At 43.6% G+C, this 23,834-nt stretch overlaps 2 protein-coding genes across 5 annotated transcripts in view; one reads left to right on the top strand and one right to left on the bottom strand.

Moving 5' to 3' along the window:
- Window positions 1–787: 787 nt before the first annotated feature.
- Window positions 788–4,673, top strand: Ns4 (Nucleostemin 4). Of its 2 annotated transcripts, none has more exons than XM_011142879.3 (6): window positions 788–969; window positions 1,285–1,404; window positions 1,580–1,902; window positions 2,887–3,532; window positions 3,662–4,084; window positions 4,359–4,673. In XM_011142879.3, the coding sequence occupies exons 2-6, from the start codon at window positions 1,308–1,310 to the stop codon at window positions 4,601–4,603; spliced, it is 1,734 nt and encodes a 577-aa protein (XP_011141181.1). In that variant the 5' UTR covers window positions 788–969; window positions 1,285–1,307; the 3' UTR covers window positions 4,604–4,673. The 2 variants fall into 2 exon arrangements, with proteins under 2 accessions (XP_011141181.1, XP_011141180.1); XM_011142878.3 differs by lacking the exon at window positions 788–969 and adding an exon at window positions 1,101–1,222.
- The window catches only part of LOC105184228 (otoferlin), a 43,753-nt gene continuing 24,582 nt past the window's right edge, over window positions 4,664–23,834 (bottom strand). The window contains exons 7-28 of one of the 3 annotated variants that reach the window (XM_025298476.1): window positions 23,400–23,462; window positions 22,944–23,028; window positions 16,274–16,617; window positions 15,601–15,911; window positions 15,207–15,450; window positions 14,736–14,972; window positions 13,735–14,043; window positions 13,509–13,661; window positions 12,813–13,013; window positions 12,018–12,269; window positions 11,614–11,664; window positions 10,255–10,562; window positions 9,816–10,177; window positions 9,487–9,672; window positions 8,531–9,263; window positions 8,087–8,257; window positions 7,375–7,544; window positions 6,780–7,098; window positions 6,266–6,464; window positions 5,978–6,196; window positions 5,514–5,614; window positions 4,664–5,404 (exon numbers count right to left, since the gene is read on the bottom strand). In XM_025298476.1, coding sequence (XP_025154261.1) covers window positions 5,224–5,404; window positions 5,514–5,614; window positions 5,978–6,196; window positions 6,266–6,464; window positions 6,780–7,098; window positions 7,375–7,544; window positions 8,087–8,257; window positions 8,531–9,263; window positions 9,487–9,672; window positions 9,816–10,177; window positions 10,255–10,562; window positions 11,614–11,664; window positions 12,018–12,269; window positions 12,813–13,013; window positions 13,509–13,661; window positions 13,735–14,043; window positions 14,736–14,972; window positions 15,207–15,450; window positions 15,601–15,911; window positions 16,274–16,617; window positions 22,944–23,028; window positions 23,400–23,462 — 5,199 coding nt within the window. In that variant the 3' untranslated portion in view covers window positions 4,664–5,223. The remainder of the gene's footprint in view (window positions 5,405–5,513; window positions 5,615–5,977; window positions 6,197–6,265; window positions 6,465–6,779; window positions 7,099–7,374; window positions 7,545–8,086; window positions 8,258–8,530; window positions 9,264–9,486; window positions 9,673–9,815; window positions 10,178–10,254; window positions 10,563–11,613; window positions 11,665–12,017; window positions 12,270–12,812; window positions 13,014–13,508; window positions 13,662–13,734; window positions 14,044–14,735; window positions 14,973–15,206; window positions 15,451–15,600; window positions 15,912–16,273; window positions 16,618–22,943; window positions 23,029–23,399; window positions 23,463–23,834) is intronic. The other 2 variants (XM_025298475.1, XM_019841925.2) reach the window with 2 other exon arrangements.

Raw genomic sequence — 23,834 nt, forward strand, 5'->3', positions numbered from 1 at the left:
TGCAACAAGTTCGAGTGAGAAAACCTATGTTTGTCTCACTTTTGGTCTGTTCTTGCTCCTGCACCGCTGCACTGGTGCAATAAGTTAAAGTGACACAAATATATACTTGTCTCACTCGAACTTATTATACTAGTGCAGCGGTGCAGAGGAAAAGAATAGACCTTTTAATTTAATGCACCAGTTCAGCAGTGCAGACAAAACGAACAGGTCTATTATGATCAGCTAGGCTGTGTTTTCAGTAGCAGTGGATTTTGGAACACAGCCCTTGTAGTCCGTGTAGTTGTGAATTTGAGAATCACTGCTTAACCAAACTGCCCAAAATAAAAGATCGCAGGTCTCTCTCTCTCTCTCTCTCTCTCTCTTGCGTAAGTGATTCTCAAAGGCTGCATTTAGCAGACTCAACAGTTGGACAACATTACTAGACTTTCCACTGAATCTCGTTCCTGATTGGTAAATACTTCTGGGTCTACGAAGAATCTAAAAGAATGCTCCAATCACAGACAATAATTACTAAGCGCTCTCTGATCACTTTGTTCCACTGAACGCGGCCAATCCAACACGAAAACAAACACGGTGTGCCGCTGGCTTTAGATAAGAGTATCAAGCATCTGCACATGCGTGAAATTGGTAGTCCACAAGGAGAGGAGCTACATAAGTAATATGGTCGGTCCAATTAGAAGAAATGTGTTTTGATTCAACCAATCAGACGTGAATGTTGGACCACCAGGACTGTACATATTTTTCGGTGTCATGTATTGAGTCAGAGTTAGCAATCTAGTTATACTATATAGAGTGTGTGGTGTCGCAACTGTTGTACCCCCTCCACTGGTATATATTCGTTTCCATCAAGCGAGCGGCATTGATTCACGATCGGATGTTCTGTAATAGAAGATCGTAGAGCAGCACGTGCGAGTAAAAACACATGACATATATTGAGCTACTTGTAGCGTTCCTGTCATTATTTATTAGGTGATCGCAACGTCTACTCACGCGGCTGGTATAGCTGCTCTAGGTTTCTTGATGGTTCTTGTCGGGTGGATAATATATATATATATATGCATGAAATATATATAATGTGTACATTTATGTATATATATGTACACAAACTAACCCTACGACGCAGTCGAAGGCGTATATATGCGTTAATAATTAGCGTCAGCGTCGATTTCTTTCGAGAGACCAACAAGATACGAATGATAAATTTGTAATAACGTAGTATGAGGTGGGATTAGCCCTGATTGAAGCACCAATGTCTGAAAATTAACGAGAGAATTTCTTTTCCAGATTTATAACGAAACTGCTAAAACATGCCACAGGGAAGAAGAAAAACTCCGTTCAGTGGCAAAGCCAAGAAGCAGCAGATGCAGGCTAAAAAGCAGCGGCAACAGCAACAAGTCTTACGTGGTAAGTGTTTATTGAAAAATTCCCACGGTTCCTGATAAGTTTATTATCACTTTAATTAGCTACAGTAACTGTGAGTTTTGAGCTAAATATTCTGTCTGATATATCCGTTAGTAGATTGTAACATATCATTGTCAACATAGTAGATATAAAACAATATGTACATTTATATTATTAGCAAACCAAGACTTGGATGATGAAGACTGCTATAATACTATAAGCCACATTGAGTATGAGAGGGAAGTACAGAGGATAAACAAACAACCCAAGGATAACAAGTCGTCCAGAAATAGGTACACACTACAATTTTTCCAAGAGACTAAAGAAGAGCTGCGAAAGCGCAAGGAACAGGCTTTGGAGAGCATTGTGCCTGTGAGTCTTATAGATCAAGAGGTCTCTGATAATTACTTTCCACCTGAGATTGACATGCCTAAGCGGCCACCGTGGGATTTTAATATGACAAAAGATCAATTAGAGATGAGGGAACAAAAATACTTTAGGGTATGTGATTCTTAGAGTATTATGATTTCCATTTAGATACTAGGCAAGATTTCAATTAATCTCTAGTACAGAGTGAGGAAAAAAGATGGGAACCCTTAAAAATGTCGAAAGATATAAGTTTGACAGAAAAGTATTTCAGACAAAAGTTATAAGGCTCAAAGCGATGTATTTACTGATCTTATCAGTTTGACCTTGAGTGGCGTTGCCAAGGTCAGGTCAAGGTCAACTTGTTTTTTTTTTAATAGAAATCCCCATTTTTTATTACATCATCTTTTTCTATCAATTAATTTGAACAACTTTTGTCTGAAACATTTTTTTATTTACCTAACATGTTTTGAGATATTTAAGGAAAACTTGATGACTTTTTCAATACTTAACTTACTTATCTCGCTAACTATTTGTTGGAAGAAAAAATGGTACTAGACTTGTTTACTCTATTTGGTTTCAAGAACATATCGTTACAATAGTTTCCTAATTTTTGTTAACTTATAGACTTTTGGAAATTTCAAAATCATCAAATTAACAAAAGTCAAGGTGCTATTGTAACAATATATTCTCGAAACCAAGTAGAGTAAAAAAGTCTAATAGCATTTTTTCTTCCGACAAAATAGTTCCGACAAATAGTTGGCGAGATATCGTAAGTTAAATATTGAAAAAGTTTCCGAGTTTTTCTTAAATATCTCAAAAAATATTAGGCCAATGAAAAAAAGGTTTCAGACAAAAGTTATTAAAATTAATTGGTATAAAAAGATGATATAATAAAAAATTGGAGTTTCTGTTTGAACAAAATAAGCAGACCTTGACCTAACCTTGGCAACGCCACTCAAACTGATAAGATCAGTAAATACATTGTTTTGAGCCTTATACCTTTTGTCCGAAACACTTTTCTGTAAAACTTATATCTTTCGAGATTTTTAAGAGTTTTCATCTTTTGTTCTTACCCTGTATGTATTAACTATGTATTAACTAACTTTCTTTGTTCAGGAATATTTAAATAGCATGGGAGAATTAGGTGACCTTAGTTATTTCGAATTGAATTTGGAAACTTGGCGACAACTGTGGAGAGTTTTGGAGATGTCAGATATTCTGCTAGTCATCGTTGACATTCGGTATCCCGTCCTGATGTTTCCTCCTTATTTGTACGATTATGTGACGAACAAACTGCAGAAAGACATGATCCTAGTATTGAATAAGGTCGATCTGGCACCGCCGGCCTTAGTGGTCGCTTGGAAGCAATACTTTCGCAGTCAGTACCCAAAATTGCACATCTTGATGTTCACGTCGTATCCCACGTACAATCTCCGCGGTAACACGAACAATGACGAGGGTGTAAAAAGAAGACGCCGGAGAGGGAAGTTGAGGATGGCCGCGGAAGGAGCACAGAAGTTGTTGGAAGCCTGCAAGGATATCGTCACGGACAGGGTTGACCTGAGCTCTTGGCACGAAAAGATTCAGGAAGAAATGCACACGGAGTACGACTTGGACGACATAGATCGCAAAGATAACGTGACGATCGAAAAGGAGGACACCACTTATTTCCAGCACGAGAAGTACAAAAATGGCGTCCTGACCATCGGATGCATCGGGACGCCGAATGTTGGAAAGTCGTCGTTAATGAACGCGCTCATGGGTACGTGATAAATCTAACATTTTTTTCATTTTCCAATAAGTAATATGCCGGCAGATTCAACCAAAGTTGCAGATCCAGCCGTCTGTATTGCGCGAATACAAATTTAACAAAACTCCATCATGATCGCAGGCAAGAAAGTCGTCAGCGTATCTCGCACGCCCGGCCACACTAAGCACTTCCAGACTATTTATCTCACGAAGACCGTGTGTCTGTGCGATTGTCCCGGCTTGGTGTTTCCGTCGATGGTGCCGAAACAGCTGCAGATCCTGATGGGTTCGTTCCCAATCGCTCAAGTCAGAGAACCGTACACTACCGTGAAGTTCATGGCCGAAAGGATGAATCTGCCAAAGCTGTTGAGGATCCCACATCCGGAGAACGACGACACGTGGTCCGCTATGGATATTTGCGACGGTTGGGCCATCAAGAGGAACTTCACAACAGCCCGCGCGGCTAGACTGGATACTTACAGAGCAGCGAATTCGCTGTTGCGACTGACACTGGAGGGAAAGATTTGCCTATACATATACCCGCTGGGTTGGACTGTTAATAAAGGTATAGCATGTATTTCTTTTTTATATTTTTCATAATTCTTTCTTTCTTTCTTTTGTCTCTTAAAGTCGTATTTTAAAGTTATTATTTACAATGTGGTCTTAACTTACGATTACTATGGTGTCATGTTGGCTCGCTCTATGAACTAAATGAAATAGATTCTTTTTTATACATATGCTCTTTCTCATCAGTCTCTTTCAACTAGATGAGATGATCTCTTTTGTGAAACATTTGCGACGACTCAAGTATCACCTGTGAACTCTTATTCTGTTTTCAGACAAATGGGAAAGTCATGCGGACGTTGAGATAGTGAGATGGATTCAAGCTAGGAATCAAGAGACGGATGATTGTGACACAGTAACTATGTACATGTCTTCTTCGGAAAACGAAGAAGAGTCCTACAACGACAAACATAAGAAAGCTGCTGGAAGCGTAACGAATAAGCAGATCACTGGATCGTCCAGCGAGGAAAACGATATACCGTCCGTAGCTAATAAGTTCGCAGCATTGTCTACGGATTAAAGGCAAAAGGAAGCAATTCTATGTTGATAATTTGACTAGTTAATTAATAAATTAATAAAGTTGCTGACAAGTTACACAGAGTGCTTTATTAGGTTTGTACCTTTCTCGGATGTTTTATTTATCCGTTTCTTCTTTTTTTTTTATACATATATATCTTCTGAATGTACAATGAGCAATTCGATGACGACGGAATATAGTCGAATGGTCTTTCTGTGTTTTCGCCCGCGAAACACAATCGTCGCGATGTGACTGGATATTATGAGTAAAAATAGATTATATATATATATATATCTGGTGGTGTAAGCCGCTACTCTCTGCCGCTAATATTTTTTTTTTACTCTGTTTTCGTAGTGTTTTCTCCTTTCTTTCTTCTCCTAAAGTCACCGTCACACGAGTTATTATTTACAACATGGTCCTAGCCTGCGACTATGTTCTGGTGTCATGTTGGTCCACTATGAACTAATCGAATAAAGATCTCTTGTTTTCTCAGCTATAAGCTACACTACGAAAAACGTAACAGCACAGTAATATGACTACATCTTCGAGACTCATCAGATCGTCCTTAAACCGACTGAAAACAACGATTACGATCCTACGACACTGCGACGAATTGCGATGATCTAAGCCCCCAAGATCTTCTTCACGGAGTAACCTGGTATAGCGTAAAAGAATAAGAGCATAAGTACGATCAGTCCGATCGCTACCATGGCCTTCAGTATAGCCCACTTGTAATTGTGCCAAACTATATACTTGATGGACTTCAGCGGATTGAGGAACCACATGAAGGACGCGTCCGGTCGGCTGCGAAGCAGAAAAAGTATAGAAAGTCAAGGGTACATCGAGCGCACAAGAGGGTACGAAACAGATAAGGTCATACAATCTGTTTCATTGTTGCGATTATTATACTGACTTGGGCTTGTCCAATGGATCCGGCTCGTTCCTACCGAACCCGGCGGGATTTTTCTCGGCCTCCTCTTTCGTGAGTAAATGTATCTCAGCCTCGACCTTGCCCTATGCGAGACACGACATGAAATGTATATTCGACGCGTTAAATTTAACAAAGTTTAAGCAGTTTAAAGAAATTTCGCTACATGGGAGATCTCGACATATTTATCTCTGATACATTTAAAACACACGGCGAGCAAACACAATTAACGAAACGAATTAAAGCATTATAATCGATGAAATTGAAATTATTATTTCTGCATCAGCGTGTCGCAGATCAGTCCGGTTAAAATAAAGCTATTAAATAAGACTCTCGTGAAAGAAGGGGAAAAAGGAAAGAAGAGAGGAGAAAAGAATTCTGGCAAATAAGAGCCTTCTCGCACGATTCGTAATCGTTTCTGGACGAAAGGATATAATTGCCTGCCTCACCGTCAATTCCATATCCTCGTTCTCCTTCTTCACATAAAACGGCCACCAGCCTTTTACGCGCTTCTGCTTGAAGATGTTGACCGTCGGAACAGAACCGTCGGTCTTCAGCATGCTCAACGAGCACAGTTTGCTGTTCTTCGCGCCACGCGGGAATCGGTTGAGATCGAGGGTGATCGCGCCCAGGAAATCATCCGCCGAGAAGTGATCCGCGTCCCAGACCTGGAAGCAGCGTCCGGATCGTTCTGTTCCATTTCTGTGCCCCGAAAGGGACACGCACGATGTTATTACCTGCAATTCCAGACGCGCCGGTATCTTGCACTCGGTCTCGTCCCAGCTAAACAGACTCTCCTTCCGGTTGATCACGATCTTCTCTTCCGCCACCAGATAATCGAACGGAAATATGAAGCGCCAGTTGAAGTTCCCTTCGCCCGTCAATGAACGGTAATGAATATCGGTGGACTGACAGTCCTCCGGCCCTTTCAGCCATCTATTGCAGACGACGTCGAATGTTTTTTCGTTTTCTCCACCCCCCCCCCCTCCATATTTTTGTCTTGTATTTTCCAATGAAAATAGATCGAATAATTCGATCCATCAAAGTATCATCATCTGCTTGAGCTTTTAGTCGATGTAATCCCCAATCAGAACGATTCGACGTTGATTCAACGTCGATAAGGGTTGAATTCAACGTTGATTCAATGTTTCATCGACCGTTTCAACGTCAAATCAACGTCGAATCAATGTGTTATGGTTCTGAGTGGGACTCAGCGTGAAAATCGCCCATTCGTCAAAGTGAAAAACTCACCCCTTTACGTAAATGTCACTCATCTTCTCGCCGGTGAAGAAAGCGTCATCCTCCAACACCACGTCGTCCGTGTTCCATATGATAACCCGCAGCTCGTAACTCTTCGGCTTCCTGGGCGAGATGTCGATGGATGATCCGGGCGAGGGCATGTCCATCGGGAACATGTCCACCCACATCTCCAGCTTACCTTGCTCGATCCCAGGCTTTTCGGGGTTGTAGAGCGGCCGGGTTTCCACGTGTTCGGGTGCCAGCGCGCATCCTATCCGTGGGAAGGCGCTCCACTGATGGAGGACCGCCAAGGCGAGATGCTCCTCCATTCCTGAAGCGAGTAATCAGCGAACATCATTTGTTTAATAAAATCATTATAATCAGCAATCGGCTTTTTTATTTTTATTTTTTTTTTTCGAGTAATCAGCCTTCCAATCGCACTTGCGCGCGAGATATATCAGGCACCGAGTGTTATGCAATAATTAATGCAATAATTAATGGAATAATAATTAATGAAATTCGCGCAATAATTAATGAGATTTGCAAGCACCTTGGCTAATTGCTAGGTTAATTACGTAATTTGGATTGTGGAGTAAGTGGGATGTACCTTTCGTGTGCACGTAATACTCCATTTCCTCGTTCGAGAGGGAGAAGGTCTTTCTGCCGATCGTGACTCGTCCGTGAGAGTAAACTGGTCCGTCAATTTTGCCGTCCTTGCACAATTTCGAAAGTATCTGCGTCGGCTTCATCGCGTCCCGCCACTTGTTGTAGCCGGATCTAAAGCGTAAATAACGAGCGAATAATCAATCCCTCATGTCGGAATTCACCTGCGTTCTCGCATTATATACAGCCGCGTTATTCCGCGCACGTTGACACAAAGACCAGTGCTCTGGAAGGCAGTACGCGATTATTTATCGCAGCTTAATAGATACACATCACGCGAAGTATGTAATGACGACGAGTCTTGTTAATGCAGGAGTAATGTAATAAAGAATAACATGACCTCGGGAGAGAGGGGGCAGGGGAGAAAGAAAGCGTGTTTTAGATCAACGGCGATTACAGCGCCGAGAAATAGTCATTAGCTCCGGCTAATGTCAGCTCGGAAGCTCGTTACGAGCAAATGGTGACGTCGTACTTCGTCGTAAACAGAGAAAAATTCGTCAGTTTTAAATAAATGCTCACTACATACTGCGACGGCGGACATAAGAGTCAGCGTTGTTAGATTACCAAGTCGCGTGACGCGTCTCATTTCATCACGAGGTTCCACAATTTATTCGCCGTGCACGTCGCAATAACTGTTACTCGCTCAAGTTACTCACTCGTCGTATTTCTTAGCGAGGCCGCACGTGGCGCGATGCCTGCTGTAGAAACGATTCTCCAGATCGATCTTGGTCTCGCCGATCATATCGTCCGTGCCGACCAAGTCCCAGTCGAGGACCTGCACGGTCAGCAGAGAGTCCTGCGGAAAAGTCGCCTCTATCTCGAAGCACCTTCAAACCATATTGAAAATTTATGTACGTAATATTGTGAGACGCTGTTATCAATTATCACTTCTTCGAGAGAAGAGATGTCTCATTTTTAAATATATCGGCCAAAGCGAATGGGTTAATATTATGATATTGACTTATTATTGACTTGGCGTTTAAACGCCAAGCTAAAGTTAGGTGCATAATATATTACAATATTATTATTTAATTATATCCAATTATACTTTTATATTATTTTTAATTTTTTCACATATAACGCGCGTGGGAAGTACGTACTTGCCGAAAACAGGATTCAGTTGCTTGGACACATAGTTCTCCTTGTCGCTGATCCTCTTGCCGCCCAGTTGCAGGACCACGTAGGGGTCGGCCTTTCCGTTCAGGTCGCAGGGGTGCAAATCATTAGCCTTGACGATATACACCCGCACCAGGACGTGAATAGGTTCGTTCGACGGAACTCCTTGAAAGAAGCCGTATTGCGGATCGAAGCCCATCACGGTGTGATCCACCAGGTCCTTGGGCAACGGCCACTTGTACACCTTGAGCGCGCCCTTGAAGCTGCCGACGATCCTCGACTCGTCCTCGGTCTCGTCGCCGGTCTTCTTGCCTCGATACAGCTCGAAGGTGTGCAGCCACTCCTTGAACTGCTCGAACTCGGGCTGCGCCTCTAGCTCGTTCGGGTAAATTTTCAGGAGAGCGGTCTTCTTGGAATTGTGCGCAATGTGCTTCGGGCTGAGCTTCGAGACGAACTTGGCCGCGTTCGCTGTTGACTTCAGGCCGAACAGCTTCTTCGTGGCGTTCATCCCGGGGCTCTTCTCGGCCGTGGCGGGCAGGTGGCTTTGCGCGACCGCGTCGTCCAGAAACATCGTCAGCGTTCCGTTCGGCTGATTCTGGAATATCGATTTCTCCTTGCGCAGCTCCTTGTTCTCCTCGATCATCGCCTCCACGGACGCGAAGTACTTGGTCCACCAGTCCTGGCAGCCGTCGCTGTCTTCCAACATGCTCAAGTCGCCTGAAAACGCAGCGCTGTCAAGCCTCCACCTTCGTATTCGACTCACTCGATTTTAGTTGAATAAATTTTCGCTGTTAATGTCTGATGATAAATTCTGATAAAGTCTGATAAAGTCTGATGATAAATACCAAGGACACGCGATAAAAATGTGCGATTTGAGATAATTATTAAATGGGATAATGATAAAACGGACGATTGAGAATTCCTTCTCGCGAACACACACCCATACTGTTGTCGTTGGCCAAGCTCTGCTTCCTGCGTAAATTCTGTTCGGTCTTGTCCTTCTTCGTGGATCCGCATCCAGGCTCGAATCCGAGGGTGATGATGGTGTCGCCGTTGTTAGTCTCCAGGTCGGTCAGCGATTCCGGCAGCGACGTTTGTTGGTATCTCGATTTCGACTGGTCGAGGGCTGCATCGAGTTTTTTTTTATTTTTATTCTTTTTATTTATATATAGCTGAAGATACTATAGCTGAAGGGAACGCTGCGGACTTAATCTAGAATCCACAACGAAGAGAGTGAGCGAGTGAGTGTCGACAGATCCAAATAATTACCCGTGCACTGCAGTTGATACAAGCTCTTCTTCCTCTCCTGAGCGTCCTTCGCTCTCTTCGTCAAAGGGTAGTACATGTACTTGTGAATCGAATTGATGGTATGGGTGCCGACGAGGGTGTACCTGCCGAAACTCCGGCAGTCCACCGCTCTTATTGTCAACGGCGGCCGATAGAGCTCCTGCTCGGGGAGTTCCAGCTCCAAGAACTTGATCGGCGTGTTGAAGTTCGGGTTCTTCTTCGCGTTCGCGATCACGGACGAGTAGAGAATGTGACCAGCACACTCGACGTCCACCCGCGGCTTGTCGACCGTCAGCAGGTGGATGCGCTTTAGGTCCCGCAGGCCCCAGAAGAGCACCTCGATCCTGAAATCGTCCGTAAGGCGCGACTGTCAGACCTTCCGGCTCGTTCGCTCGCAGCTTTCGCGAAAGTCACGTGTTACCGGTATTTCGACAAGGTAGGCCGGATGCCAACGGGCACCGGGAGAATCGGGCCTTGGTCTTGGCCGGAACCCGGCGTCTGAGATCCGCAGCCGGGGTCTTTGGGATCCGGCAAAGTCGGGAATCCAAAATCCTTCGTGGAGGGATGTTCCAGCAACTCAAACACCGCCAAGAGTTCGCCCGCTCTCGAGGCTCCTCTCGTTACCTCGTACCATTCCAAGGACGGCGGGTATTGCGGAGGAGTGTAGGATTCGGAGGCGAGTTTGACGTGGGGCCGTGCGATCGCCCGGCCGATATATTCCGACTTTCCCTGAAAAGTCACGTGGAAATTCCGGCGCGAACCAAGTTACCAAGTTGTCGCTGCTTGATTGTGTGTCGCACGAAGATGCGAGGAAAGAGCGTGGATAAGGAGGGCAGTGTGGTTTGAACTCGATAGACTCGAATTCACTTGCGTTCGAAGTATTCATTACATCGTGAGGAAACGCTAAGGGTCGAAGGTTGAAGTTTGCGCAAAGGATAGGCAAATATAGGTAGATTTTATTCATCGCAGTTATTGAAACACCTTCGGGCACACAGAAGTCAAATGCAGAAAAGTGATGGCTCACAAATAGTGGATATAACGATAATAACCTGTGTTTGTTTTGTTAACAGGAAGAAACATATCTTTCGGTTACATAAAAAATAAATAAACAGGATAAGGATAAAGATAAGGATAAGAATAATAATTCGTACAACGATATAAGTAAAAGTAAATAAGCAAATAATATTCTTTCTTTAATATTCTTTCTTTAATTTTCTTAAATTTCCTCTTTTTTCTTCCCTTACTTTCTTTCACTTTTTATCGTATGAGAATTTTCTTATTCCTATACTATTGTCTCAATCTCTGTACACCAAAGGGGTCAGACCCGTATGTTATTAACAAATAATTAAATAAATATTAAATAAAAAAGCGTTGTTATAAATAAAAAGACTATAAATTGAAGCGAAAGAAGTTTAATCAGAGATACGTTCTTGAAATCAACGACAACAAGTCGTAAATTTAATAGTAATGCGCGAGATTACGATACGAAATATACATATTAACATATTAATAAATAATATAGAGAAATAAAAATTTCGTTTGATAATCGAGAAAGGTGTAGTAGTGGTACACACATTGGCCCAGAGGGGCAAACAGTGAAAGAGAGAGGAGAAGAGTGAAACTGAGTGGCAGTAAGAAATTCGAGTGCCGTGCAGCAAGTCGAGTGTGTGTCATGCGTGTCTTGGGTGCGATTGGTCGAGTGTCGTACACGACGTGCGTCGTGTAACACGGCAGAGATCGATGTCGATCCGGTATAAATGTCAATATGTTGTATACAAACTGTCAAAGCAGAGCCCTCATGCAGTATTATGTCCATAGTTACAACATGACTCTGCAAAAGAAACGATTACGAAATCATAGAAGTTGCAATGCCGTCTACGAGCATTTCGCGTTTAATTAAGCCTCCCAATTAAGATCGAGCGTAGCATCGATGGTGAGTTCTTTTCTCGCGGAGAATTATTCACGAGCGAGCTCGGCGGAGCAAGGTAGCAAAGGTAGCGTTTAGAAAGACTGAAGTAAGCAAACAATCTCCGTCCCGTCGTCGCTGCGCTCAGCCCGGATGGACTCTCTCGACGAGTTTCTCCCTCGAAAGTGGATAGCAACGGAGAGACGCGGCTAAGTTGAGCAACACGAAAGATACGCACGCGAGAAGCGGTGGGAAAACGCTCAGACTCGCAGACTCACCACTTTGTCCTGATCGAACAGCTCGATGACGATGGACGGTGGGTCCTTTTTGATCTCCTCGGCAATGCCGTAGATCAGGATGTCGTCGAACAAAAGTAACTCGTCCCACGTCGGGCTGAGGGTCTCGTCGATCACCTGGGTGCACTTGCAGAACTCACCGCAGATGACCCTCGCGAATGGGTCGGAGAGACCGGAGGCGTCACTACCGATCAGCGATCTCGCTTGATACATGTGGGCTCGCAATTGAAATTTCTGCCGATCAATTCGGAACAGCGCGCGCACTTTCGTTACGCCTCTAATCGGACATCGCAGCCGGCGGAGCCACGGCTTGCGTGCGCAAACTACCGCAGTAATAAACGTAAGACGTAAACTTCAGCTGAAGAAACAATAAAGATGAGCTTTAGGTAAATCGCGTAGACTGTTCAATCCGAAGGAAGGAAGAAGAGACCGTCTAATTGAGATTCAGGCCGAGTAATCAGGATTTTATCTCTGTGACTTCAGTCGATCGAAAGTCACGATCATCCTCCAGGCAGAAGAGAAAATGGAGATAATAAACGAGAAAATAAAATCATGACGGAGAAGCGAGTCTTTATGCACACTTTCTCGTCATTTTCACGCCCATCGGAATGTCGTTGCAATTTCTGCCCCTGGCTGCTGTTAAATTTATCGTCACTTTTATTTTCTTCTGGAGTACGCAGACCTAAAGCAATATCCTGACTTCAGCTCAAGTTTACGTCTTACGTTTACGGTTACGGCGATTTATGTGCGCAGGATCTTACTCGTAAAAATACGCACGTGTTTCTGAGTATAGTGGATCACGGCGGGCGGCAATGCGCGTGGTCTGTCGACGTTCTTCAGCTCATTGCTGATCTCGTATCCCTTCGGCAGGCCTTGGATAAAGTACTTCTTGTGCTTGAGTATCCCCAGCCACATGTAGATCTGCAGCTTGGTCTGAATCGCCCATCCCGCTGGCCCGAATCTCTTTTTGCCTGGAAGCTACGCATGGAATCCGCTCGATCCGCGGGAATAGCGCGTAGCGATTCGAATCGAAAGTGCAAATCGAGTCAGCTGATTGCTCGGGAGATAAGATTGCAAGTGGTTTTTTTTTTTCTCCTCAAACAGTCTCTCTTCAACGACTTGGAAACGACTTCACTTTCGTTCGTGTTGGCGAACGATAACGGCGACGCGATTGTATTCTCAGCGCAACGGGGACGAATGCAATCGTTACTCTCGTCGTTACTTTGCACGTACATGTGGAATACATTTACACAGGACAGACGACAGCGGATTGAAGGATGAAAAGGAAGAATCTCTCGGCGAACAATGCAACGGAAATTGTAACGACTCGTTATCTCTCTTGTGAGTGATAACAAGCGGTAACGGTAACGAGATACTTTCCTCGGCGAGTAACGAGTGAGACGTTACGGTGAGATGTTACTTTGAGAGAAAATAACTTTCCCTTAACTTCCGAGTGTGTGCGCGCACACTTACCTTGAGGAACATAGTCTGCACTTTGCCGCAGTGCCGGCCGCATTCCTCGTCCACCACCGAGTAGATGAGCTCTCGGCCAGGTATCCTCTGGTACGCCAGCCGCCGGCCGGAGCTGATCACCCAGATGAACACATCCGACAGGGAGTCTTGCGGCTGCAAAGAGAAAAACCGGCAGTTCCATCTCGTGAAGCGGCCACGCTTTCGTCTGAACTCTCGCGCTACTGACATCCTCCACGAGGAACTTGAGCTTCTGCAGGTAACTGTGCGCGGTCTTCAGCCGTTCCTTGAAGCTGCTCTTGGTCACCAGGGCCTTGAGGTTGCGCGACATGATCCCGATGTTTTCCAGCTCCCGCTGACACAACTTCGTGCGCTCCTTATCCAGCTTGGTCTTGCCGACACCCGGGCCGGTCACGCTGGACTTGCTGATGCTGACGTAGCGATTGCAGTTGGCGCTCAGCTCCTCCAGGGTGGTCTTCAAGAGTTTCTCGCACGTCGAGTCCTCCAGGTGTGACTGCACCTCCGACAATCCCTCTTCCTGGAACGGAAGTGGTCGGTCTTGTGCAAATCCACTTCGCCGCGGTTCTCCGCGCCTCGATCCCCGCGCGCCACTTTGACCCAGCAACAATTGTACCTCTACTCTTCTCCCAAGGGAGAACGGATGTGAGCTTTGGATAATATATCTCGCGAGCTACTCGAATTGACGGGATAACACGAAACATCGGAGAAATATATGATAAATGATTCGGGTCGCTTTCTGTCGGACTGAATATATGATTGTTATATATTTTATCCAAACTTAAAATATTTATAATTCTGGTCACGCCAGTGACATGTTTTTTATTCATTAAAACATAATCTTTCCCTGAAAGGAGACCAAGCGAAGAATTTGCAAAAATATCGCCTCTCAACAGTCTAAAGAAAATCAATGAATCGATCATCAATTCTTCGGAAACTAAAGACGTCTCACAATTTTGTTCTCTCTTAAATTAAATTTTGCCTCTGAGTTTTGCCGAATGACGAATAATACTTGAATAATAGCTGTATAATTAATTAAGCCAATATTATTTATCAGCTAATATTATTTAGATTTATTAGTCGATTAATAGTTGTATGGTAATATAATTAATTAGCACATGAAATAACATTCCGACTTGAAAATGTCACGGCCAACTGAGTTCCCTACTGTCGTTCTGCGGCGGTCAACTTGTTGAAACCGCGAGCTCTCACCAGCTTGTCGACGATCCTGCCGATTATATTGCTGTTGTACATCCGACGTCTGTAATCCGGCCATACGCTTCTCACATGAAGACACGGCTTGTCGTCCCAGTACGGCAGAAAATAATAAATCTTATCGTGCGTCATCGGCTTATTAGCCGGCGTGGTGCTCTGCCAGGAGCCGCTGAGCACCTCCTGCAGGTCCTCCTCCTCCGTGGTCGCGCCACCCTTCGATCCCATCTCGCACATCTGCGAAAGCGAAATAGAGCTCTCTAGAGACAAAATTGGAGTTCTTTCCCCCCCTCTCTCTCTCTCTCTCTCTCTCCTTTCTTCGCGGAATTTCTCTCTTCTCTCCTCCGCTCGTCGAGGAATACTCGACCGAGAAATGGGAAGAATTTTCTCGGGGGAAGTTTCCTTCGGCTGAGGAATTCCTCCGAGGAGACTGCTTCGCTGTCGGGCAATTAATTACACGGGATTCCTCACCTTGAAACTCTCGTTGTGGCCGTCGAGAGCGTTGCCAGCGTTGCCGATTGAGATCTCGAAGTACATCGGCTTGTCGCCGAGCTTCTTGTCGATCATTGTCGCGTCCATGATCGTCGCGAACAAGAAGAACTCCTCGTTCCTCGCGTAGGCGGTCTCGTTGATTGGCACCGTCGGCTCCACCTCGACCTCCGACGGTGCCATTTCCACGTTGTCGCTGATCTCGGTTCGTATCGCTATCAGTAGCCTAGCAATGCAATTGTTCTCCTGTTATTATCGAATACACCGTGGGAATAACGAGGGAAACTCGCGAGACCTCCTTCTGCCGCTCTTTGTGTCGTGCCGAGAGGGAGAAAACCAGCGGACTTCCGTGTTCTAATAACGATAATATCGCGACCTTGCCCTGTAGGAGATCCCTTCACCCAGGCCGGTGTTCAACGTCGAGTGCTCGTCTATGAGGCTGTAATCTCGGATGCTGCCGTAAAGATGGATAAACGCCGGGCCGAAAGTGGGTAAGAAGCCTTTCTCGCCGTCGTTGCTTATCTGCTTCAGGTCGACGAAGTGTGTGCCGATGACAGTGGCGTGCACAGGGTCGTTGTCGCACAGTTGTATTTTTATCCTCTGACAAAGGGGCGGAAACATCTCGGTGAAAACGATCTGCTCGTTCCAAACCGGGGCGTAGCTGTGCCTCTTCACGCTGGTTTTCCCCTGAAGTGTCAGAAACAGAAAAATGCTGCGTCGTCCCCGTGTGTGACGCCTGGAGCACTCGACAACGCTGTTGATTGCGTTCCACACGTTGCGGAAACGCAGCCGTCTCGGATTAATTGAATTTCCCGTTGTGGCAAATTTTCCAGCGAGCGAGCGAGTGCGAAAGTTCACAGTTTAATCTCCAAGCCTTTCAAGTTCTTCCGTCTCATGCCTGTTTCCGCCAACGTCCATTAAAGCTTTCCGAGCTAAGTTCAAACTCTACTCTACTTAGACAAAGACTTAAAATTCAATTTCAGGTTTAATGGACGTTGCTGAAGAAACGGGTACAAATCGAGTTCGCCACGTGGACGCGTAGGTCTTACGCTCAGCCCGGCGAAGGACACTTGGACGTATGGGTCCACCAGGTCCTTCACTTCCCCGGTGAAAGCCTTCTTCACGTTCGCCATGATGCTGCTGTTCATCTTCGGCAAACCGTCGGCCCTGTAAACCTTCACGACGAATCGAGCGCGTTGTCTCTCGATCGGCACGCCGTCCGGCAGCAAAAGGTTCCCCTCGATATCATCCTCGTCCTTTTCGCTCTTCGGAGGTATCTTCACAGTGTCGCCCTTGCCGATGACGCTTATGTCGCACTTCAAGTAGCCCTTGGGTCCTCCAGTTACGTCATCGGGATCGGTGAGCAGGGCCCATTTGTGGTAGAACTGATGATCTACGGAGAAAGTCATCCATCCGTGACGCACAACAATTTTCCGGAAGAAGAGGGAGAGAGAGAGAGAGAGAGACAAAGATAGACAGACAGAACGAAAGAGAAAAAGAGAGATACAAAGAGCAGTTGAACATTAAATCGAGGAGTTTACCCTGAAAGAGCGAGTGAAGGAATAATGACATTATTTTATTTTCTTCCTTTCGCTTTGATATGAGAGCAGACTCCTCGACGTATGAATATCACATTTACGATCAAACAAACAATTACAAAACTGTAGACAAGGAGGATAGCTGAGAGTCGAAAAGAAATCTGCAGAAAGCCACCCGAGGATCTCGTTTCATTCTCCACGAGGAAACCCGCAATAGCATCTCCTTTTGACTTTGATGTCTTTTAATTATGATTAATTATGATTTAATTATGATTTAATTATGATGTCTTAATAATTATTTATATTATACAGTCTGAGGTGAAATAAGAAATATTTATTTTTTTTTTTTAAAGAGCTCTGTCGCAGATTTAGGGAGTAAAATGTAACGATTTATTGCCTAAGAGGATTTGTTACGATTTATTAGAAAAAGAATTGACTGGGACATATCTGCAGCTTTTTGTGTATTTTCGTTGTTTGTCTTCACATTGGAACTACCGGCGACTAAAGCGACCTGCTTCTGCGATCGAAATGGAAGCTTTTTAAAAAAGGTTTTATGTAATGGCAAGAATGTTCATCCATTTGTCTTCGTTTTATACAACGTTCGTTAAAGATACCTATAAAATGCGTTGCTACATAAATTGAGTAATTTTTGCCAGAAACTACAAACCGACTTTATCATTTTTTATCGCTTGGTAGTTCTAGCGTTAAAGTTCCAAGTGAGTGGAAATTATATCTCCTTTACATCTTGCTCTAATTAAATTTCTTCTCCAGGCGGTGAAAGTGCTATCGAGATAACGCGATCTTGTATTAAGGTTCGCATGTGGGAAATATTTATATGCGCCCTTAACCGCTGAGTATCTAGTCAAAGATTCTTCGTAAAATTTCGCGGAGTTTGGGAGAAACTTTATCACCGGCGAATATTTCGCGGTTCTGAGATACCGAAGAAAAGTCCTGCGTGGAGGTCATATTCTTGCTCCATTGTAGGTGCTTTCGGAGAGACTACGTCGTAGTTACGTAGTTGCATAATGGTTCCATAGTCTTGGAAATATTTTTATCGTTTTCTTTTCCGCTCACATGACCTCTATGTGCGCTTATGTCCATACCGTTGGCTTTGAGGAGTCGAATTTCCAGTTTATAGAAAGGACATCTCAAGAGTGCTTGGTTAAAAGGGCATTATTTTTAATGTTTGAACTATATTGCGATAGATTTCGTTATATTTCGCGATGTGTGTATCTGTAAAACTTCAAATCTCTTTTGAAATTTGCATGCGTTTTATTTATCCTGTGAGATTATTTCTTTAAATTTTGCGTCTTTCCATTTATCCTTTCCCGTTCATCGAATGTGTGTTTTTCTATCCACGATATGAAATTATCCTTCGCAGCACAACACATTTCATTCCGTTTCATCTGTAGTTTTTAAACTAGTTATATTATCGTAAGCGTATCCATTTATAATAAAAGATACAACACCTCTAAAAAATCTAGGAAGCGTATTGTGACGCACATTCGAAGACGAGAAATTTTCGCTCAAGACATTTTCTTTCCACTTCTCGTCAGTTAAGAGACGAGTTTCCTCAGAGACATAAAATCCGATTTCTCTCAAAGGGAGACTATTTTACACTCTAAGCCCGCGATTAAGCACTTACTAGGAGATACGTCTCTTATTTTATTTTGGATTACAATCAACTCTGAAGAAAATCAGAGAGGGCACACCATTGCGGATTTCTCAGCTAAAGCGCACGAAATGGCGAAAAGAATAATCCGGTGCTTCTTGCTTAACTCGTAGCTCCGCTCCCGTGGGTTCGCTTCTTTCTGCAGAGTGCATTTTAATAGAGAAACCTCAGCAACAAAGTAATACAAACGACTACCTCGTCCACTCGGTACTTCTCACAATGTGCCTGATGAAATACCTCGTCCAAGAGCCGCGCGTCTCACGCATCACCGAAGAAAAATATCACCGGGTTGCGAATCGACGGGTTCATTAAAACGAGTGTAATAAACCAACATACGTTTCATGTTATCGCACGCGCTGCGATAATCGTGTGCGATGACAAATCGGTGCGAAACATTGGTCCACCTACCAGAAATAAACGCACAGCATCCGGTTGTAACGTCAAACGCGCGTGCGGGTATTATGCAAATTTAAAGCAATTAAACAGAAAAAAACGATCACGCCTTTTACGACAATCAAGTGAATTTTATTCGTGACCTCCGCAGTCGCGGCGAATCGTCACCTTAACGAAATTCATTAAAGTATCGATTTATGACCGCGATATTACCCCCCGACTCGTGGGGCAAGAATAAAACGGACGGTTTCGAAGTGTGCATATTAAACAGGCGTACGTTGTAGCAGCCGGATCGCCTCTCGCGTTCGCGTTGCAGTTGCGAGATTTCGTGCATTGTAAGGAAAAGAAAGTTTGTGAAATGAGAGCAGTCGCGAAGAAAGATCACAAGTCTCTCGACCGTCCAAACACGCTCTATTCGATCGGGCTCCTTAAGGGGACTTAAGGGGACTGAGTCAGATTACTGAAAAATCGTGCTTGTTTTTGATAATATTTTGTGACGAACCGAATGAATGTGCAAGAATGAAAATTTTAGATATAATTATATAACATATGAAAAGTAGAAAAATTCGGTTTATTAACAAATACTCATATAAATATAAGTCCACTTGAATTTTAAACGCGTTTCTCTCGAAATTTTATTGTTCAACTTTTTGCAGTGATTTCTCCGAAACTGAGCTTCGTATCGATTTGAAATTTTAAAGCAATAATACTTGGTCATCTGGCTCTCAGGTGAACCATAGACAACTCCGTCGAAATATTTCATTTTGAGATATTAATTTTTTTATTGTAAAAGAACTGAAGAATTTGAATTTTTTCCTAATAATAGCTGCCCTTTTGTTGATTTTGTTCGATTTTTTTGTATAGTGCTTCACCGGATAATGATGAGCCTCCTTAAGATTTCTAGCTAAAATTCGCTCTGATCGGACCACCGAGAGCCGAGATATTACTGCAAAAACGACAACTTGAAAAAAAAAAAAAGGAGAGTATATTTCAGCTATATATATCGTATATTTATATGATTATTTGTTAATAAACAAAATTTGTCTACTCTTCACATGTTGCATAAATATACCTAAAATTTTCATTCCTGCACATTTATTCAGTTCATCGCAAAATATTGTCAAAAACAAGCACGATTTTTCAGCAATCTGATCTTCCAGTCGCCTTAAAGGGAGAATTATATGCGAAGCAAACTGTTTTCAATGGACTTGAAATTTTTATAGTATATTTATTAACGTTCAAAGTATAAAATAAATTTATTACTATCTATACGGAAAGTGAAATAAAATAAAATAAAATTTTAAACGCGTTTATCTAGAAACACTATTTTCTTAAACTGTCGACATGATTACGTAAAAACTACTGTACCGAATAACTTGAAATTTTTATTATAATCTTTATTATAATTTATTATAATTTTTTTAATATACATGTAAGTAGACATGTAATTTTCGCCCCTACCTTGAACACGGTTATATTTTATTTTATTCATTTTTTTAAACATGATTACAAGTTGAAAAAAGTTTCATTTTCGATATTTTTCTTTTGTACAGTCATTGTCTTTCCAAACTTGGCTTCATTGCCTTCATTTTCGTACGGGCTATAATGGCAACCATATATTTTAAAAATCTTTCTCATTTTTTGGTTTCAGAGTGGTGAGAGGCCCGAAATTATGTCGACAGCGAACACAGAGCTCGCAAATGGATAACTGCATTTTATCTGCAATTACAAATTGGATCGGTTCTTGCGATTGAATAAAATTTATTTTATACTTTGAACAATTATGAATACACTGTGAAAATTTAAAGTCCGTTGATCTTACCGTTTCTGTTGAAAAAATTCGTAAAAATAGCCATGAAAACGGCCTTCCGCATATAATTCCCCCCTTAACCGGCAGGATTAATCATATCGGTAGCGGCCGTTGCACACGAAAGTTCATTCGTCCACGGACGATTTATTACACCGGCGTATAAAGGAAAAGCCATAAAATTTGTAACCGTGCCACACGCGGGCCTTTAGCGCGTGCGAGAGTGCGTGGGTCAGGATTAGCTGCCTTTTAGGCCGTACACACATTCACGGAACATGGACACATGCGCAGCGGGAAACACCGTGTCTGTATATGTGTGTATGTACGTATAAAGATGAAAAGCCTAGCACATGCGAACGCGACTCGCGATAAAAATAGATTGTGTCCGCGCTTCGTAAAGAATGTCAGACGGGACAAACGATGACGGACATTTCGCCGGCGGGCGCCTCGCCGTATTGTTTTCCGCCTAACGATCTCCTCCGTAACGCACGTAGGTCTACCGGTCGATCGATCGCGCGGAAGGATTACGTGCAGGATCAGAGTGAGGAAGCGCGTCATTGGAAAACGCGTCGCGCGCTGGGTCGACAGGATAAAGTTTCCCGCGGCGCGCGAGGGACACCCACGAGAAGTCTCAGATATCCTTCCACCAGGTGGTCCGTTCGCGACTACTAGGTGTGTCTGTTAGTCGTTTATCGTTATGCGCAAAAACTCCGTGAGTACACGACTATGTGGATGTCTCTCGCGTAATGGATATTCTAAGAATGGCCGGACGCGTCTTCTTAAAGTCAACATTTTAAGATTCTTGCGTATTGTATCCAATCGCTAATGACGCGCTAAAGTCCTCCGCGTTAATAAAAACGACAGTAATAAGACAAGCGTTTTATACGGAGGAAAAAGTTTGTTCGAGTTGACGTAACGCGGAAACGGGGAGCGAAATCTTTACTTCTTACAAACCTTTGGCTCTCAGAGCCAGAGATTCTGTCTCTTTTGGCCAATACGCGTTCGGTTGTTTCATTGTGCGACAAGAAAGAGGAAAGAGACACGAGAGATAGAATTGTATACCGTATTTGTAGACTAAAAAAGTTAACGGAGATCGAATTTTCCTTCGAGAAACGCATTACACTGATTCTAATTGATTATACCGTGTACGCGCTTCTCATATATATAGATGAAAATGCGAGATGTATATATACCCGTCGCAGCTGAAGGACATAATCATTAGAAAATAAATTAGCACATAAATAGACTTGGAACTCTTTAAAGAACGTCATTGTTTAATAAGAAAGTACAGTAAGTATCGGAATACACTTTATCGGAAAATTCCTCAAGTTACAGCCGCGAAGTTGAGACAGGAGACCGAGAGGCAGAGAAATAGAGAGAGAGAGAGAGAGAGAGAGAGAGAGAGAGAGAGAAAGTTAGCGGAAATTTCGCGTTAGACGATAATAGTTTATAACAAATTTTACTTGTCCCCAAGTTGCCGCGAAGTTGCGCCGCGCGAAAGGACGAGAAAAAGGTCTTTCTCTCAGACACGCGGCTCTCTTCGCGAAACTCGCAGGCGAAATGCAAAGGATGACATAGTAAAGGAGAGACTCTTCGTTGTGTCGGTAACGAAATGAGAAAGACACACGTCGCTGTTACATACCGAGTATTCGTACTCGAGTGCACACCTAAGAACTTAGTCCGCGACAGTCGTTGTCGTGCGAACGACGAAATTTGCGTGTCGAATCGTCAAGTGTCAATTTTTCTGGGCGACAAGACACCCTCACGAGTCGGATCGGAAAAGTCGTTGCCGCGGAAATAATTCACCGGAGAATTCACTTCTCGGTACGATCGTGATTATATAAAGATTGAAATGTTCCGATCCAAACGTGTTGAAAATTAGTTTGCACACACACACACACACACATATGTACATACACCTTTGTGTTTTCAAGAGCTATCATTGACCCATAGTTTAAGTATATTATGTATGCTTTTTTCCTCTTTTTATCACATGAATTTTATTACATCAATTGAAATATCATAAATAAATCATAGGTATGTGCGTGTGTGTGTGTGTGTGTTAAATATTCCCAAGTATTGCTCGCGAACGTGCAATTTCCAATAAATGACATATGATATGGTATGTTATGATACAATAACACGTTATTTGCACAGGATGTGTACTTGGTAATTCGCATGTCAGATACAAGCAAGCGCGACATATTTCTTCTTTTCCGGAGTCGTCGAGTCAAGGGATAAAATTCCGAAGTGTGCACCGCGAGCATTGGGATCGTCTCCGATCCCTTAGGACGATGCGAGACCTGTACCTGGTTGTGCCCATACCGTCGCGATGTCTAACTTAAAGATGCCCAGCGTTAGATTAGCGCGCAAGAGATTCCGCGATTGCTGCACCTGCGTATTACCAAAAGATGTGCTGTTTGAGCGATCCTCCACATCTCCTTCGCGCGCTTTGCAATGTTCTCTCAAACGTCACAAGCGCCTAAGTCGTCACCGAGTGGAACTTAAACCCCCGGCGGGATTTAGACACGCTTCTCCGCGCGAGTCTCTCTTCCTCGACAATCCATTCCCGATACTCATTTAAATGCCCCGCCGGACGTAATCGCGGCTCGACAAAGGCTCGACACGGAGCGTAATTATCGCGCTTATATCTCGAATTTATGTACACATCGAGAGCACATCGGCGTGCAAATTGATTCCTGCCGCTTGCGAATGGAGCTTGCGAAAGAAAAACACGTAAGGCGCTATTTGCGCGGGAAACTTACCGAGAGCGTGATGATCTTGTCGAAGAGCATGACGGGCGGCATGTGGAAATCGAAGACGAAATACTGGAACAAGACGAAGAGCGGGGTGAATCGCGGCTAGGCTAACAAAAGGAAACAGAACAAACTGCGTGAAAGAAAAAAACAAAAAAACTGAAAAATTGGGGCCAGCAGATGAGCGTTTTTATCGTAAAAAATTCTGCCTCATCTTTAAATAAATGATGCTAATATTCCGAGCAGTTCGGGGTGCTCTTCGAGTTATCGCAAATACCCCGCTATCTGATTATTTTCGGCATTACCTGGATCGTCACGGTTGATCTTGAAATAATTCCAGAAATCAAGTACCGAGAATTATCGGAGTATCATTCACTGAAATTAGACTGACCTTCCGTCTTCTCGACTAACAGACTTGCTGTGTAACTGCGCTGTGTCACGCAA

Source organism: Harpegnathos saltator, unplaced genomic scaffold (genome assembly GCF_003227715.2).
Source record: "Harpegnathos saltator strain DR-91 unplaced genomic scaffold, Hsal_v8.6 scaffold220, whole genome shotgun sequence".
NCBI classification, from domain to species: Eukaryota; Metazoa; Arthropoda; class Insecta; order Hymenoptera; family Formicidae; genus Harpegnathos; species Harpegnathos saltator.

Bases quoted from the DNA above. Each gene is read 5' to 3' on its own strand.
- Ns4 (XM_011142879.3), top strand. From the start codon at position 1,308: ATGCCACAGGGAAGAAGAAAAACTCCGTTCAGTGGCAAAGCCAAGAAG. The intron at 1,903-2,886 runs GTATGTGATTCT...TTCTTTGTTCAG, and splicing joins GGGAACAAAAATACTTTAGG to GAATATTTAAATAGCATGGG. The intron at 4,085-4,358 runs GTATAGCATGTA...TTCTGTTTTCAG, and splicing joins GGGTTGGACTGTTAATAAAG to ACAAATGGGAAAGTCATGCG.